Raw genomic sequence first — 17,804 nt, 5'->3', positions numbered from 1 at the left:
AAAAATAAAAATGAATGCTATTGATACAGCCTGATTTGACTTCCTGGTCCCTTTAAACTCTTTCAGAGTATTAAACTCTGTTATTAGTTCAAAATATCATTCATAAAGCAGCATTCTGCAGTAATGAATTGTAAAGAAAAATATTGCTAGCCTGAGGCCATAAACTGTGGAACAATTTGAATGCTTCTTTAAACTTCTACTAATTCAGCAAAATTCTTACACATGTACTTACAGTCTCCTATGATCTCTGAAGCATTAACTGTTTATGCTGCTGATTTGTGGACTTTTCATTTATCATTGTCACTGTCAAAATCAGTAGCGGAATTCTTTCTCGGATTTCATTTGCAGCTTTCATGGTGTTGTCAGTAAGGAATCAGACCACAAAGCATAATTTAAAAAGACCATAGATAGAAGCTATATAATAATTTATATAGTTGCCTGTATAGATTATAGACTATACCATCACAAATTCAGACAAATGTATTCAGGCATTCTGATATGAATGTGAAAACTATTATTATGGATAATAAATAACTATGTTTATAAACAGTTTAAGGGGAAAGAGTACTATAAGTTATTACTGTCATAAAGCTCTCTTACATTCTCACTTGAAAAACCATGTAAATGTAGAAGGACTGTGATAAAGCTTTTTGGAGTACTCTTTCCCCTTACAAAGTGTGTTTTGGGTGACCCTACTTCACGCTTATTAGAATATTTCCTGTAAAGATAGATGTATAATTTTTCCATTTTGGTATTGTTTGGAGGATCCCTTTTTTCTTTTTTGCCCCCTCTTATTTGTCCTAATCTCTCTGTGTGCTCAAGGTGAATGTTTTTCTGTTTTCAGAGTGCTGTAAACAAAGCAGTAAATATCATATTATCAATAGCCAAAGATATCCCCCTGTGGAAATTTGCTTACTTGCATCATAAACAGCAGCAGGTGAGTATTATATTTTAATTATTTTAAAATTTTAGTATTTTGGTTAGATTTTCTTAATTTTATAAGAATATGTTTGACACCAGTACTTTGATTTATAATCTGGTGGATATTCCTGTTAAGTGGAAGTGGTTTTAAATCTCTGTACAAAGTAATTGAACGTAAAAGCAATAAATCATAAACCTTACGTTTGGTGTGTTTTAGTATTAAAATAAAAAGTTGCTTTAATAAAACTCTTTCAAAAAATACTGTTCAAGTATGATGATGATATTGTAGAGTATATGTGGGAATTGTCCGTGGGTACTACTTGCTGAGTATAAATTATCACTAGTTCCAGGCTAAAGCTTTAGTTTATGTTAAACTTTCAGGCTGCATACAGCACCTATAATGCTACAATAAATACAATATAAATATTTTAACTGGTATTAAAATGAGCACTAAAACCTTGTGAAGTCTGAGGTATAGATAGAAACAAAAATTTTTTGAAGTACAAGGAATGCACAGTAATGGTAATAAAATAGTCTTAATTCTCTCATCTGGTAATGTCATACAGATCTATGTAGATCTGTGCTGAAAAGTGTCTTTGTAAAAATATCCACCTATTTAGTTGATCTGAGATGAAAACAGATCAGCTCATTTCAATCGAAAAACGCCATTCAAGTCTGGAAAAAAAATAATTAAAAAAACAAATTAGGACAGAGTGGGTTGAATTCAGTTTCCTCAGGCAGAGTTGTTTGCTTATTTCCAAGCAGCCAATGCTTCACTGCCTCCAGGAACTTTTTGGGCTAAAACCGGGTATAGATTGTAATTCTACACTAAAGAAATCAGGAAGACCTGAGCAGTTGTGTAGGAGCAGGAAACAGCACAGTTGTATATGATATGTATTTGACAGATGTCATTCAGAGTCAATTAATATAGAGCTCCACGTGGCAATTTTTTATAAAATCAGCTTTAACACTAGAACTATAGTTCTGTAAAAATCCAAGCTAATAACAGGGAGCCTCCTTGTGGATGCTTTGCATTTTCTATCTGTTCTTAGAAGTACTTTGTGGTGTATGTATTATTGGGCATTTCATAATGTTAAAAGAAAAACCCCAAAACTAATGGACATACGTTTTTTCTTGTTTAATTTATGCCAGATTGAACAAGCTGTTGCTGTAGAGCTAGGTGATGAGAGCAAACTCACCAGGATGGTGGCACTGAAACCTTTAGACAAGCAGATCATGGAGCATAAGGATGTAAACAAAGTGGTGATCCAACTAAATACAATTATTTTATCTCTTAAAACTGAAGCATTGAATCTTCTGAAGAGTTTTTCTGAATTTTCAGGCATCTGGAACAAGGTTAAATACATATTTAATAAAATGTGTTGCTATATTGTGAAATCTTCTAAATAAACTCTTTTGGGTTGCATAAGGACCCTTTGTGCTCAGTAGGAAGCATTGATTTCATGGTAGAATCCATATACCCATAATACCTTCTCTATCTACTCTTGTGTTGACTAGAACTTGTCATTCTTTATGAATTAAACCACTTGAGGAAGAAAGCAGAAGAATAAAAAAGAATGCTTATGCATCTATCTCACAGCATCTTGTCTGTATAGGTTAAAAAAAGAATAATTTAGCAGAATCTCTGAGAAATCGCAGGCTACAAAACTGCTCCTGAATATTAAACTGACTAGTTCCTCTTCAGCAACCACTGCTAAAAGCAGCTTTTCTATTTCTTTACAAAAAAATTATAAACTATATCTTAAATGTCTTCAGTAATCAGGATTCTAAAGCAGAAGAGAATCTGGACTGATGGAGTTGTCTTCATTAGGAAGTAGTCCAATCACATAAATGGTAAAGCTCTGAGGAGTGTTTTGGCAGGACATATTTCATGAAATAAAACCTTGTATATGTTCTGACTAGTGAAATTCAACTTGGTATGGATGGACGACTACTGGTTTTACCTATCAAAGGTGCTTTAGTCAGGCTGAGAAACAAGCAATCAAAACAGGAGTAATCTTATCTTTGTAACTTCTCACTATTTTTAACTTCCTCTTTCTAAACAAACTCATAGGTGACCATGTTCCCACAGCTGACTCTTTTCAGTTAGAGTTCAGGCTAAGACAGGACAGATTCACCTCTTCATGGCTTCTGGGGTTCCAAACCTTAATATTTAGTTGACTCAGTTTTTGGAGCTATTGTTTGAGCTAACCACGTGTTGATGATATATTGTTTCACTCAGACAAGGCACAATCAGATTGGATGATACAGTAGCATGATAATGTTTCATTTTTACTAAAATCTTCTAGAATAGTCAGTTAATTGCTCCTTAACCTTAAAATCCCTTAGGAGTTGGCACTGTTTCCCCCTGTCTTTAAAATTTCTGTAGGATCAGTGGAAACTGTCAGTAGTAACGCATTATTGGTTAGAGAAGCCTAACAGCTTCTCAGGCCCCTCACAGTGCAGACTATAGATGAATTTCATTCAACTGGGTGAAGATCGTTTGTCTGTAATTGCATCGAGAATCTAACACATGTATTGAGCTGGTAACACTGAAGTTCTCTTCTCTGCAGAGACTGCAGAGACTTTTCCTTATGAAAAGGAAAGATGCTCGGTGGTCTGTTGCTGTTAAACAGGCTTCAACAAGCTAAATGCCCCCTCCTTCCTTAGATCCATCTTTCTGTGCAAAACTGATTGCTCTAAATGGTCCAGCCATTTGTAGCTAGAAACTGCAGTTAAATATACTGTTTCAGGAAGAGTGAAGATGGCTGAATACAATCACTACTGTTTAAATACCTGTTAGAGAATGTGAACTGCTTTTGAGGGTTTGCAGAGAGAAGGGAGACCGTGAAGAAAATATTTCCAGCAAAGTTTTAGGAATTGTAAATTTTGTAGTAATATTTGGGAGATATCCTGATCTGTGTCTGGTTTTGAGTTACAGATAGATTTCAAGTGCTTTAAAGAGTTTAAGAGAGGGATCATTTGTGTTTGTACAGTACATCAGGCAGCTGGGTCCCCCATATGTTACTGTAATACCATGCTAAATAATAATTAAAATAAAGTTCTTTTATATAGGATCCAGAGGAAAAAGTGAGGGATTTTATAGATACTAGACCAACAACGGCTGAATTCCAAACTCAGATCAGATACTTTTCTGTAAGTATTGTATCTATAATAAAAATGAACTGTTCAGAGAAATTGTAGTGAAATGAAAAGCTGAACACTTGTGTTTATTTTAGCAATTAGAAATGCAAATCAGAGAACTGCCAAATCACTGTGTACTGGAATCAGTGGATATTGCAACAGAGTCATTGAAAATAGCCTTAATTCAAGAATGCCGCTCAAGACAAAGAACATTTGGATTAGCTTTGAATAAAAAGTCTGCCGCAGACATGGATGAAATCTATTCATTCATTGAAAATGTTAGCAAGAGATTAAGCAGACCTATCCATGACCTTGATGATGTACGGGGAGCAATGGAAGCACTAAAGACAATTCGAGAGAATGAGATTAAAATTGACATGACAGTTGGACCTGTAGAAGAATCTTATTCTGTGCTTCATAAATACAATCTGCTCTTTCAAGATGGAAATACAGAAAGAGTTGATGGATTGGCTTATGCCTGGAAGAACCTAAACACACAGGTATCATAGCTGTATTATTTCTCAAATCATATATATAGCAAAGTTATTCTCAACTTTTTAAATGTTTAAATGCTAGAACAAAACTATTTTCTTACTTAAAACTCTGTGCTTTTTTTCATGTGTCTTTTATGCCTGTTTTTTCTTTTTGTCTGCATGTAGGCTTTGCAGGTTGAGGACTTGCTGCTGAAGGTACAGCCAGACATGAAAACAGATTTACTGAGTGGTGTTCAAAAATTCCAAATTGATACTGCAGAATTTTGCAAAGATTATGATGAAAAGTAGGTGACCTGTGGTGCGATATAATTATGCTTCACTAGTGATTGTTCAAAAACGGTGTATCTAAAGGGCTTCAGAATATAAACACAGGACAGCATCAATGTATATTTAACAGCTGATAAAAAAGCCTAACTTCAGAATAATGTAAAATGAGCAGATACTCTTACTTTCACAGATTAATTCCCATAATTTCAATACTGGAGTCAGTGAAATTCCAGAAGAGTTAATAGGTTGAGGAAAATAAATCAAATTTTCAATCCAGACCCAAACTGAAAGGGTTTTTTTTGTTTTTAAGCTCAACAAAGCACTTCAGCAAATATTTAATATTAAGTATATAAGTAGTGCCTTGGATGTCAGTGGAGATTCCAGTTCTGTTTCTAAGTTCACTGAGTCATACTCGGTCTTACTTCTAAGCTTACTTTGGCTCTTTGTTCATTTAAACTGTGGGGTATGTTTGCTTCATTGGACACTTTTACATTAGTAACAAAGAAGGAAAGACAGAATTTGGCTTGCTGTGATCTGTTATGATTCTAGGACAATACATGCACAGTGTGTGTTTTTTGCCGATGAAGTTCACATCAGCAGCTGACCCTAGGTGTGCACTGCACACCTATAGCCCACGAGCAGTGTGGAGCAGCTTTATGTACATCCTCTGCAGGCTGCCTTGCAGTTATGAACAGAATTCAGTGCATGCATAGAGCACAAACAAGAATATATACTCTTCTCCTAGGGCAAGTGCTTTTGCGCTGGCATTACAAGCAGGGTGGTCCAAATGGTAACTGGGTGCTTGGCTTCAACCTTTGCTTCACCAGGAGTGAAACTTTTGGGAGGCACACCAGCAGTGAGTGCATTTGAGTTCAAGCTTCAAGACTCCAGCTATAGACACAAAGGTGAAATTGCCCTTAAAAGGAGCCCACTAAAGCATCAGGTTTCCAATGTGGATGCATGCATAGTGCTGCCTGCAGATTTGCTCTTGGAGTTGGCTGGAGGAATTAATGGAAGCACCCAGTGACTGCTCCGAGTTGTAGGGAGCCTGAGAGCATTCCCCCTCTTGAAGGTTTATCTGCCTGGGCTCAGGGCCAATTTAGAGTTAGGGCATCTGAGGGCTTCCTCATTCTTTTGGTGACAGAGCACTCCGAGGTAGGTCTGTGGGGAGACGTCAGCAAGGCTGACACCCCTTCCTGTGGGATTTGCTTTAAAGCTGAGGCTTCATTCCCTGGACCCTTGGCCTGACCTACAGCTCCAGCTCTGTTGCAGCCATGTCTGTGCCTGGCCATGGACTCTACTGAGCTGAATGTGAATTCCAATGCACAGACTTACTTCTCATTCTCATGTTAGAACAACCTGGTAACCACCGGACTGGGTCTCATCCCAATTACCTTCACTAGACCTGCTTCTGACCCTGACTTGCTGACTTACCTTCCTGGCTTGACCTAGGTGCTGTGTAATTATTGTGGACTTCTCTAAAGATCTGGACTCTTGTTTTGAACCTGACTACCATCCCCAAGCCTGTCCTGTTCTCCTTGATTGACTACTTTAGGACCAGGTTCTGGCTGCTTCTGCTGACCATGTTACCGCTTTCATCTCCTGGTTCCATTTTCCTTGCCAAGCAGCCAACTTGCACCACTCTCTGATGCTCACGTACCTGTATTTTTTTCTAGAAATAACCATGGCACAACAGAATATTACATACTTAGAGTTCCCATCCCAAAATATTATGATGCAGCCAAGAAGTGGTGTGAGAGCTGTGGATTACACCCAGTCCTCCAGATGAGATGTACTCATTAGGGCAAAATCATGTTTTTTTCTGTTATTGTTCTGAGTGCTTCATTATGGTTCTAGTACCAGCTATCACAGTTTTCATCCCTGAATTATATACCTGCTGTCTTTCCCTTTTTAAGACTACAAATGAAAATAATCATTAAGATGTATTTTAGAGAAGAAAAGAAGTGAAAATAACAAGGAAAAACCGTTTGTAGATCTTTTTAGCTGTTTGTAATATGTATGGTAACACAGATGAATTTTATTATTAGAAAATAAAATGGACTTTCTTTCAGGTACTACTCAATGTGTAATGTTAGGACATTGAATATACTTTACATTTTCTCCTTTACTGTCTTTAGTGAAAATTTCTAGAAAAAACTGATAGAAAATATTAAATACTGTTCGGTAAGTCAGGTATGAGTTCTATAGTTCTTCTTTGTGAAGCCTTTATGATTGATACTTGCACTGAATTTGTTTTTTATAGGGGCCCCAGTAAGGAGAATGTTCCTCCCCGTGAAGCAAGTGACAGATTACAGATCTTTCAAGCCAAATTTGATGAACTATGGAGGAAGTATATCTCTCTTTCTGGTGGAGAAGAATTATTTGGTCTTCCTATCACAGGTAGTTTCTCTGGGGATATGGTTACCTGGTCCTAGGCTATTAAATTTTTCTTCTGGGTCTTGTTAAATGCATTCAGTGCTGGATTCATTGGAGAAAAAATCCTTGCAGTAAATATTTACTGTTTTTCCTATGAAAAGCAGCTGTGTGAAACTGGCTCTAAGTCTGCACATACATAAACATCAGGTGGAAAAATATTGTACTGTTGCATGTATCTCAGGGTCCGGCTGCTTAGCTCTCTTGCTTTTTTTGTTCAGAGCTAAGCACATGTCCTGTCTGTATTCCTCCATGTCTAAATTTGGGGAACATGTTGCTGATGTACTCAAGTTGTCCCTGCTCCAGATGTATAATGAATTCCCTTGGGCTGTGCAACTGATCTATAATATCCTTATGGCTCCTAGTCAGACACACTTCAAGTCTGGAAGAGCATGGTATGAATTAAAGTTACAGCAGAATGTATGATAAACACTTTAATTTTTACATACTAAACTCAGCATATTTTCCTGTCTGAAGACATACACAATAATCACAATATATTTAATTAGGAATTCCCAAATATATGAGAAACTAAGCAAAACATTTCAGTTAATGAGGTCCGTTTTAAATACTTTTATTGTGTAACATATTCTATATTTTTATTTTGAAAGCACATCCCCCCATCCCCATCCCCTGCCTCTTACGTAAATAGCATAAATTGAGATGGGGGCTATTTTAGTTCTTGTATGAAAGTATAGTACATTCCTTTGTCATTTCAGCTACTTTTTCAACATTATCTTCCTCACAGGTAGGTGCAGCACCTCCCTTATAAGATTACATGTAGTGATATAGAAGAATATTTATAAAAACCTCAGCAATCTATACAATTAGTGTACATCAAAATCTGATGTTCTTATGTAATGTAACTGGAAAAGTGTCTTACTAGACACTAGCTAAAAGACCATAAGTCTGATTTCAGACATTTATTAAATACTAGTTTTAGAAATACATGGAATTTTATGTTCATGAATATAGTTGTACCTAATTAACATACATAAATTTCTTCTTTTAAAATTTGAAACAGAGTATCCTGAACTGCACAAAATTAAACGTGAGCTTTCATTGCTTCAGAAACTTTACAGTCTTTATAATTCAGTTACTTCTAATATTGATGGATACAATGAAATATTTTGGAATGATTTAAATATTGAAAAAATTAACAATGAACTTCTGGATTTTCAAAGCAGGTAAGTTATTATTTGTTGAAATGCATAAAATTTTTATTTCTCGGCTTTCTGTGTTAATTATCTTGTGAAAATTGCCCTGAGGAGCAAAAATCTGTTGGCTTATTTCAAACTCAGGCTTGCTCAAAGTGCTCAGCACAGCTGCATGAGTTGCAGACTGTGGTGCAATATGCAGCTAGCATGACCTTACTTAGTTTGGCATGTGAGCCACTGTAGCCTTGTTGGGGTATACTGACAAGGTAGGTTGTTGCTTATTTAATGAATAATGTGCATATACTTGTGGCAAGTGGGTTGTAAGTATAAATAACCTTCATAGCTCATCTTCACATATTACCTTCTCTGTGATGTTAGCCAAAATTTTGATGTTACTGTCTGTTTCTGTGCATTTGTACAGATAGAAATTGTTGTTTCGACAAAGGTGGGTAGCCACACTAAACTTTGAGTGGTTAGTTATGACGTTTGAGAGGAAGAATGTTTTCCACCTTGCATGCAAAATAACTATAAGGTGAAACCATGCTTTGTTGAAATCAGAGGAATTCTTCTACTATGTTGGTAATGATGCAGCTTTGGTTTCTCAACAGCCATGGCTGGATCTGCAAGGCTTCCCTGACCCAGCTTGTTACTTCTCACAGCGGCAGGGGCTCATGAACCAATAGGATCTGGGTTGTTTCCCCTTTGCCAGCTTGCTTTGAATTCTGATTCCTGGCAATGGAGTATGGGCAGAATTGATAGAAAAGGGGAATTTTGTTACATGCAAAAGTGGACGGTCTGTATGCAGGTCTTAAGTACGCTGTGTGTCCATTCCTTTACAGTAGTTATCTGTACCAGTCTGTGTTTTACTCTCCATGGGAATTACAGAATACGAATAAGAACAAAATTACATGCAAAAGTTTGAAAATAAATGTGCAATATTTTTATCCTGTGCATATCTATTGGAAAAAAAAAGATGTCAACTGTCTCTCTATTTTCTTTCTTCTTTTATTATTTTTATACAAGCATTTTGTTCACATCTTTACACAGTGGCTCTGATCACTTTGTCAGTGAGTCTGTCAAGACAAGTTCATACTCAGTGTAAAGAGCTTTCTCTTCTGCACAGCTGTTCTTCTGGAACAGCCAGTGTATGTGACTCTCTGCTTCAGCAGTAGTTCTGAGCAGTGTTTGATTTTGGGTTCTGCGATGTGGCCTGAGATAGACTTCACTTACATTTTGGTATTATTCAAGAGACTGAGATCAAATCTGTGTTTTTCATCTCATCCCCGATCTTTGAAAACCACAGGAGAAGTTATTTGTGCTCAGGTTTTTCAGTCATACGGTATTTCGACTGTCACCATTTTAGCACGGTCCATTCTGTACACACTGAAGGAGTGGGGTGGAGATTTTCTTCTTTTTCTGGAAAAACTGAGCTAACTGTCTTCTAGTAATCAATTTGAAAAAAACCCCTCATGTTTATTTTAATAATAATAGTAAAAATTAATATATGTGAAATATATATACTTTGCATTTAGACGATATCTATGAGTCTTGATCTCATTTCAGTAGAATTCTGGAATTTGCATCATCATTTTTTCTATAGTTAATTATATCTTACAGGTTGGTAGGACTCTGTTCAGGCTTCCTTCTGGAACTCTGAAGGAAGCCATTGTGTGGGAACAGTTTTGAAAGTTATGTTTCTCTTTTTACTTCACACGTGACATTTTTTTCCCTCTCAAGTGTAGAGCTATATTTGATGGTCATCTTGCACCAATAGGCAGTAAATATTTTTTTGTAATAGAAACATAACCCAGTACTATCCTTCCTTTGGCAGGCTTGCTAGCCTTATTGCATCAAGCTATTCTTTTTAAAGCTGGAGAAATTTAAACAGTGTACAGGAGAGTATCCACAAAAATAACTAAGATGGTATGCTGTTATGAAAGGAGCAGGGATACTGGAGATGCAGTTAGAGATTTAGTGTAATTGTGAAGTTATGTATAGTTTTTTTCTGTAATGTTCTTTTTTGCTACCCCTTTTAAAAATAGTAATATAATAGAAAACCTATATTCATGAAAAGAAGAATCACAAAAATAACTGTAGGTGAAAATAAATAAGTTTAAAAGGAAATTAAAAGGATAAATATTTAGAGAAAACGCATGTGGCAGAGAGCATTATGGAAGTCTATAATAGCAACTAGAGAGAAATTTCCTTTTACGTTTTACTGTAATATAGTGTAAAAAGGATGTCCATTAAATTTAAGAAGGAAATTTAAACCTAATCAGTTGAGTAGTTTTATAACATAGTGTGTAACTCATGGAACTTGCTGTTAGAAGATATTACTGAGACCAAGACATAGAAAAAAGGTATCTGTATAAAAAAAACCCAATCAGATTTCATTATCAAGCTAAGAGATCCTGTTTCCAATTGCAAGCCTAAGACAAAGTTTGTAAGAATGTTACTTGTGCCTCAGCATAGCAGTAGTTAGAAACTGCTTCTTAAAGACTTATTGATAGATAGCAGAGTATAATTTTCCATTCTGCAATGCTTTTCTCTAGCACATTTAATACTATCTATTGCTGGATTCAAGATGAAAGACTACAGTGGTTATTTTAGTGCCATGACAGTATGCATATGTTCATCTACCTCTTACCAGCAAGCAGTGAAGAATTCACACATGCTCCAGCATTGTGTGACAGATCTGTCTGACTTTAAGCTGTGAAAAATGGAGAATTCATTTGAAGGAATTTTTCAGTACGGATTGGCTTTATGTGGCTTTTTGTTTCTGTCATTGAGCTGTAGGAGAACTGCTGTCAGTCTTTGACTGGTCCATGGGTTTGGCAGATGAAAACTGGCATGACTTCTTAGAAGCAAGTGGAGCTGTGACAATTCACAGTACAAGAGGTTCTTCATTTAAGATTTTTTTTTAATCTTGAAATTGTGCATAAAAGAAGATTTTTCTTTAAATATCTTTCATAGAAACTAGGTATAAAACAGGAGTTGTTTGGTTGAAACAGAACTATTTTTCTGTTTGCAAGCAGGTCAGTTTTTGTTTAGGATATACTTTATTTTGCTTGAAAAAATATATGTTGTTTAATCCTTTACAAGATCGGGTGCATTTTCAAATTTTTAATAAAAAATGACACTGAAAAAGCTTAAGTTCAGACATGGATTTGCACATGAAACCTCCTTTAATTCAAACCATTCTAGTGTGATTTTTACTGTCTTTAGCAGTGCTTCATGCCTGCAGTCAGCTGTATTATGTTGCCGGCTTTCAACTGGATTTTTATTTACAGTCTACTGGTGCACTGGTTGAAAAATAAGAATATATTGTACCTTTAAATGGTGGGTTGTGCTTATTAAGAATAAAATATTTCTTCTTTTTTTCTGCTTTTTAAAAGAATCCGCAAGTTACCAAAAGCATTGAAGGAACGGCAAGCTTTTCAAGACCTAAAGAAAAAAATTGATGACTTCACAGAGAGCTGTCCTTTGCTTGAAATGATGGCAAACAAAGTATGTTCAGCATAATAATTTGAAGACTATGTTGTATGATTATAAGATGCTTTCCATAATTCTTTTTTATAGATAAAAGCAGCTATATTTATGGCAAAATCTATTTAAGCTTAGTTACAGAAAAGTAAAACAAAAGACTTCATAATGTGATTAGAAGAACTATTAGTGCTTTCAGTGGAATAGAAATCAAGACTCTCCTATTTGTTTATCAGAGGCAGTGCAAAAGTATGTGATCATTCTAGTCCTAAAATTAATACGATTTGTAAAAATCTTCCCTAACTCCTATGGACTTTTCTAGGCAATGATGTCGCGACACTGGGAAAGAATTGCACAAGTAACTGGACATCACTTTGATGTTGACTCTGAAAATTTCTCTTTGAAAAACATAATGGATGCCCCTTTGTTAAAATATAAAGAAGATATTGAGGTACATGTACTTTTCTGTTTGTTTCTAATGAATAACTTGTGATCTGGGGCTCCGTGCTTTTGAAATCCCGTTTCTAGTCAGCTTTGTAACATTAAAAAATTTGGCTTTAGTAGGAGAATTCTATAGAAGAATGGAGTTTGGTAGCTGGTATTAGTAGTGATGGTTAGTTTATTTCCTTTCTATTCTGGAAAAGGATTAAATGGATAGATGGTATTACACTAATCCGTCCATAGAAGGAATTCTGTTGTTTTAAGAGTAGTGTGATTCTGTCATGCTTCTGCTTTAGGGTCTGCCTACTTATAATTTTTTTCTTCCTTCTAAAAGTCTTAGCAGAGGGAAAAAATAGTTGATGTAAGTCTGATCCTGTTAAGTGTTCAAAATCCTTGGAACACAGTAGAAGTGGAGGATTAAAGAACAAGGTTCTTTTGTGTTTCAGAAGTGACTCTTTACAAGAGCACAGAGAGATGAGAAGCCTTATGTAATGTGTATAAGCTACAAAGCTATTGCTGTCTCCATTTTAGGGACAGTAGTTATCTAGCAAGTATATTAGCTTTATGCTCATTACCTTTTGCAAGAACAAAGTATAGCTAAAAACGAAGAAGGAAAACCCCAACAGTTTCTAACATCAGTTCTGTTGTTACTTAGCTTAATCTGTGGTCTCTCTTGAGTAGTGACCTGATTTGTCTTCTTCCACAAAGGAACACTCCTAAGGCAAAAACATGAATCAAACCTCTGCTGTACCCAATTTTCAGACAAGAATTTAATCTGTGTGAAAGGTTCAGAGTTACAGCCTTACACTCAAGGAAAGACTTTAAGCCCATGATAGAATCCAATATACTCCTGAACCTGAATTTGGGGTCCAATCTGAGTAGCGACTCCTTTTCTCCCTGATGCAGTAACCAATTTTATGACAGTCTTGTCCTCACTGTCTTCAAGAAGTAGCAGGCAGTCATGTTGTCCACGTATGCTCTATTCTTGGATTGTTTATTGGTTTTGATTGGTAATGTGTATTTTCCTTAAACCCCTCAGTAGGTATATTTGACTTCAAGTTATGTATTACGTACAAGTTATGTATTATGTACAGAGAGGCAAATTTTGCCTGCAGATTTACCGTCAGTGAATTTTCAAAAGTTTAAGGTGCTAGTAGTAGTGAAGACAGAGTATAATTTTTAAGCTGTTTCAATGTATATTTTCATTAGTTAGAATTTGCGCTGAAATCTGGATATAGCCAATGAATTTTAATTGTCTTTAGAAGGGTGCATTATATGAGCCTTGGAGGAATGTAATTTACTAGTTTTGCTTTACACAGGATATCTGCATCAGTGCTGTTAAAGAAAAGGACATTGAAGCAAAATTGAAACATGTCATCAGTGAATGGAGTACTCATGCTTTCAGTTTTGGACAATTCAAAACTCGAGGAGAGCTGCTCCTGAAAGGATCAGATATATTGGAGAAAATAGCCTTGGTGGAAGACAGCCTCATGATATTGGGGTCACTCATGAGCAACAGGTACAAAACTTAATAAATGCACATATTGTGTAAATGTAATCAAACCCAAAAGTACCTATGATCATTAGGTTCTTTTCCCTTTAAACTCATGTTCCTACAGGTATAATGCACCATTTAAGTCCACTATACAACAGTGGGTTCAGAAGTTGACCAATACTGCAGAGATAATTGAAAACTGGATTACTGTGCAAAACCTCTGGATTTACCTTGAAGCTGTGTTTGTTGGTGGAGATATTGCGAAACAACTACCTCAGGTATGTTGATTTATGATAACAGTATGTTAATGACAATATGTTGTACCAAGAGATTAACCACATCACGGAGTTTACTCATCAATGCCTATAATGTATATAAGTTTTGTGGGCTGGGCAATAGGCAGTTCAGAATCAGCTTTGCCAATCTGAGATCTGGCTGGCTGGATTGCTTAGAACTTGGTCAAACTGACAGGAACAGGATTGTTTGTAATTCAGGCTCAAATGTTCCTGTCAGTCTGCAATATTAGTGAATCAGGGCTCAGAACTATTTAACAGTACAAAACTGGCTTATCACTTTTGCCGTATATGCAAAAACATCCCTTTCTTCCCGTGCGTACATGTTTATAGTCTCTAAGTTACGTAATAGTAGAATGTCAGGTTTTCTGTATTAATTCTGTACTCGCTATGTAATATAATATAATATTGTCCCACAGAGAGATGCTGCAAGCCTTGGGCAGCTGCATGCGTGCTAATCTGCGTAAACTATTACAGCTTCTTCAAAAGGCAATTATGGCCTTCCATGATAGCAGCTGCTAAAGAGTTAAGGAATGATCTGACTTCTTGCAGGAGAGAAATGCCAGAATAAGTCATCCTCTCTGTTATGTCTCCTAATGAGAGGCTTTCCTATAGTTCTAACACACCACAGTTTAGTAGCACTAGATCAACCAGTGCTGTCACTTAACAAAACCACGATTACTGGGAAATTATTAAACGTGAATTTATTTCAGGTCACATCTTTTATAATTAAAGGCTTACAATTTCCAAAACTAACACTAATCTTTGTAAATTAAGGAAATCTTTCTTAACGGTTATTTAAGATAACAATACTTTTTTTTTTTTTTTTTTAGTTTATGAGATATGTTCATATTGCTAATGCTTATCAGAAAATCAGTACCCAGTTTTTGCAGATGAATAAACGCTGCAGCACAGCTGAGGCATTTGATAGCTGCTAAAACTACTTTTTTACAAGTATGAACCAGTATTCTGGTAAAAAGCAAATGTGGTAACTATCTTTAAAGGAGGAGGAGAAGGAACAGCTTGGTGGAGGAGTAATGATATATGAGTGGGCTTAATTGCAATTCCTGGATGAATACTGCAACAAATGTCTGTAAGCATCTGGAAGTTAATAAGGATATGAGTAACAGTCAGTGTGCATTTGTTAGGAGCAAAACCTGTCAAACAAATTTAATTTATTTTTAGGGTGGGCAACAAGCTTTGTGGATAGAGGAAACCCAGTAGTTGCTATGTATCTTGATAGGCTTTTGGCATCGTCTCTCATAGTACTATCAGAAAATGAGTTTTAGATTGCTGGTGTGTAAAATGCAGGAAGAAAAATGGAATACATAAACAGCAATAGCCAATAACTAGAATATTGTACCTGGTTTGGGCCAAAAAACCCACACGGATAAATTTGAGATAGTGTAGAGGAGGGTGATAAGAATGAGGAACTATCCAGGAAGGATGATGCACAAGAAAACATTCAACAAACTAGTCTTGTTTGCCTTGAAGGAGAGGAAAAACTGAAGAGAATAAGTGGTCAGTTTAAAAAAAAAGTAAGGATTGCTCTCAACAGGAAGAAAACAATGTGTTCTCTTTATCTATGGATATGATGAGAAGTAATTGCTGCACACACAAGAAACATTAAGCTTATATATATTAAAACAGTCACCAGAGCAAAGATTGCCTGAAGAGGCTTCTGAATCTCAAGCATTGAGCATCTCTAAACACAAGACAGACATGTTTTTCAACAGTGGCATGGGTATGATCCTGTCTTGTGACGGGCAAATGGCTTTGGATGGTCTACTGAGATATCTTCTAGCTCTCAGATAATTTATTATCTCATTAACATTTCATTTGTTGTAAGTGAAGAAAGAGTTTTAAAAGTCAGTATACCCAGTATAGAAAAATATTTACTCTCCAGCTCCCAGTATTTGAGAATTCACTTACAATATTTTACCTTCACCTACAATACAAGTGCAGCAGCTTCAGATCATTTATACTGGATTTATCTGTCAAATATTACTACTAACAGCTTACTCCTCATAACATGTGGAGCAGCCATTGCATGACATTGTGTTGCTATTAGGAAGACTGTAATTTCTGAGAAGGATGCTGTTTGAGTTTTCTGGTGTGTGTTGGAATAGTTTTATATGGACAATTTTCATGTCCAACATGAAGTAGACATTTCTACCATTCTCCTATTGGACTCTTTCTCTTGTAATTTGAACTCTGGTCACTGTAAGCAGTGATCATCACCTATAAATATTCATACATGAGTCCTGCAAAGAAGATTTGAACAACAAGGGAAATATTAAACTGTTACCTTGTCTCATGGAATTCTTTAATTTTTAGAATTTTATAAGCATGAGGAAGAGCTAATGTGTTTTTCATGTACCCCAGGAAGCCAGAAGATTTCAGAACATTGATAAATCATGGCAGAGAATTATGCAGAGAGCCCATGAAACATCAAACATTGTGCAGTGCTGTGTTGGAGATGAGACTTTGGCACAGCTGTTACCACATTTGCTGGAACAATTGGAAATCTGTCAGAAATCACTGACTGGGTATTTGGAAAAAAAACGTTTAATTTTTCCAAGATTTTTTTTTGTATCTGACCCTGCTCTTCTGGAAATTCTTGGTCAAGCATCTGATTCCCACACTATTCAGGTACGAGTAATAGGCAGTAATGTTCTTATGGTCAATATTAGCGAGTGAGGTCCATGGGTGATTTCCTCACTTAGCTGAGAGAATTTCTTTCACTTATGGAAAGAACTATCGAATCTTCTAATACAGGATTTAAAGGCAAAGTAAGAATGCCATATCCGATCACTTTATGGAGCTTTATTTTTTTTTTTTTCTGATTCTTTTGTAGGCACATTTATTAAATTTGTTTGACAATGTTAACAGAGTGGGATTTAATGAAAAAAACTACGACCAGATTTTATTGTTTGAGTCTCAAGAAGGAGAACAGGTCAATATTACTGACCCAGTTTTAGCTCAGGTAATAGAAGTATATATTGCATTTTTTTGATAACTTGATTTAAAGTAGATTTATGTTTTAGAGACCGACAGAATCATATCATGCCATTATCTGACTAGCTGAATTAAAACCTTCCAATGTGAACAGCAAGAGCAACAGACAGAAAGTACAGGACATTTGTGTCATTCTGTAACAATTACTTTACCTGTTTTTGTCAGCAGTGCTGATGTGAAGTGTCAAATCCATCACATATCTCTAGAAGGGCAGTGGAGCAGAAGGATGAGAGGAATCTTTTAGAGAATAACAAAGAGGGAAATGGGAGTGTGAAGAACTGGGAAACAAGTCTCATGGGGCTTTTTCTCCTTGTGAATTATTCATAAACTAATTCTTTAAAAGTACTTTCTTGTTTATTTCAGGGCAATGTGGAATTCTGGTTAGGTCAGCTGCTGAATGGGATTAGGAAAACAATCCACACCATCATTAGACAGGCATCAATGGCCATTAACGATTCAGGATTTAAGCTGTATGACTTTCAGGCAATGTTTCCTGCACAAATAGGACTTCTGGGAATTCAAATGATCTGGACCAGAGATGCAGAGAATGCACTGAACAGTACCAAAACAGACAAAAAGGTAGTATTTAATGAATCTTTGGGGATTAATTAAAAGCATTGTTTGGAGCAGTGCATATTGTGACAAGTTCAAAGTATCA

General features: G+C 36.0%; 1 protein-coding gene across 1 annotated transcript in view; it reads left to right on the top strand.

Annotated features, from left to right (window-relative positions):
• LOC113476231 (dynein heavy chain 5, axonemal-like) overlaps positions 1 to 17,804 on the top strand; it is a 170,286-nt gene that overhangs the window by 39,202 nt on the left and 113,280 nt on the right. Inside the window, exons 25-38 of the mRNA XM_026841585.1 lie at positions 845 to 937; positions 2,074 to 2,277; positions 3,997 to 4,077; positions 4,161 to 4,565; positions 4,725 to 4,843; positions 7,090 to 7,226; positions 8,284 to 8,446; positions 11,812 to 11,923; positions 12,222 to 12,350; positions 13,660 to 13,859; positions 13,960 to 14,113; positions 16,514 to 16,780; positions 16,986 to 17,114; positions 17,510 to 17,725. Coding sequence (XP_026697386.1) covers positions 845 to 937; positions 2,074 to 2,277; positions 3,997 to 4,077; positions 4,161 to 4,565; positions 4,725 to 4,843; positions 7,090 to 7,226; positions 8,284 to 8,446; positions 11,812 to 11,923; positions 12,222 to 12,350; positions 13,660 to 13,859; positions 13,960 to 14,113; positions 16,514 to 16,780; positions 16,986 to 17,114; positions 17,510 to 17,725 — 2,409 coding nt within the window. The remainder of the gene's footprint in view (positions 1 to 844; positions 938 to 2,073; positions 2,278 to 3,996; positions 4,078 to 4,160; positions 4,566 to 4,724; positions 4,844 to 7,089; positions 7,227 to 8,283; positions 8,447 to 11,811; positions 11,924 to 12,221; positions 12,351 to 13,659; positions 13,860 to 13,959; positions 14,114 to 16,513; positions 16,781 to 16,985; positions 17,115 to 17,509; positions 17,726 to 17,804) is intronic.

Source organism: Athene cunicularia (genome assembly GCF_003259725.1).
Source record: "Athene cunicularia isolate RWA chromosome 2 unlocalized genomic scaffold, athCun1 chr2_part1, whole genome shotgun sequence".
In the NCBI taxonomy this organism is placed as follows: domain Eukaryota; kingdom Metazoa; phylum Chordata; class Aves; order Strigiformes; family Strigidae; genus Athene; species Athene cunicularia.
Note: the sequence above shows the minus strand (reverse complement) of the source record. Positions and strands in the feature narration are given on the sequence as shown.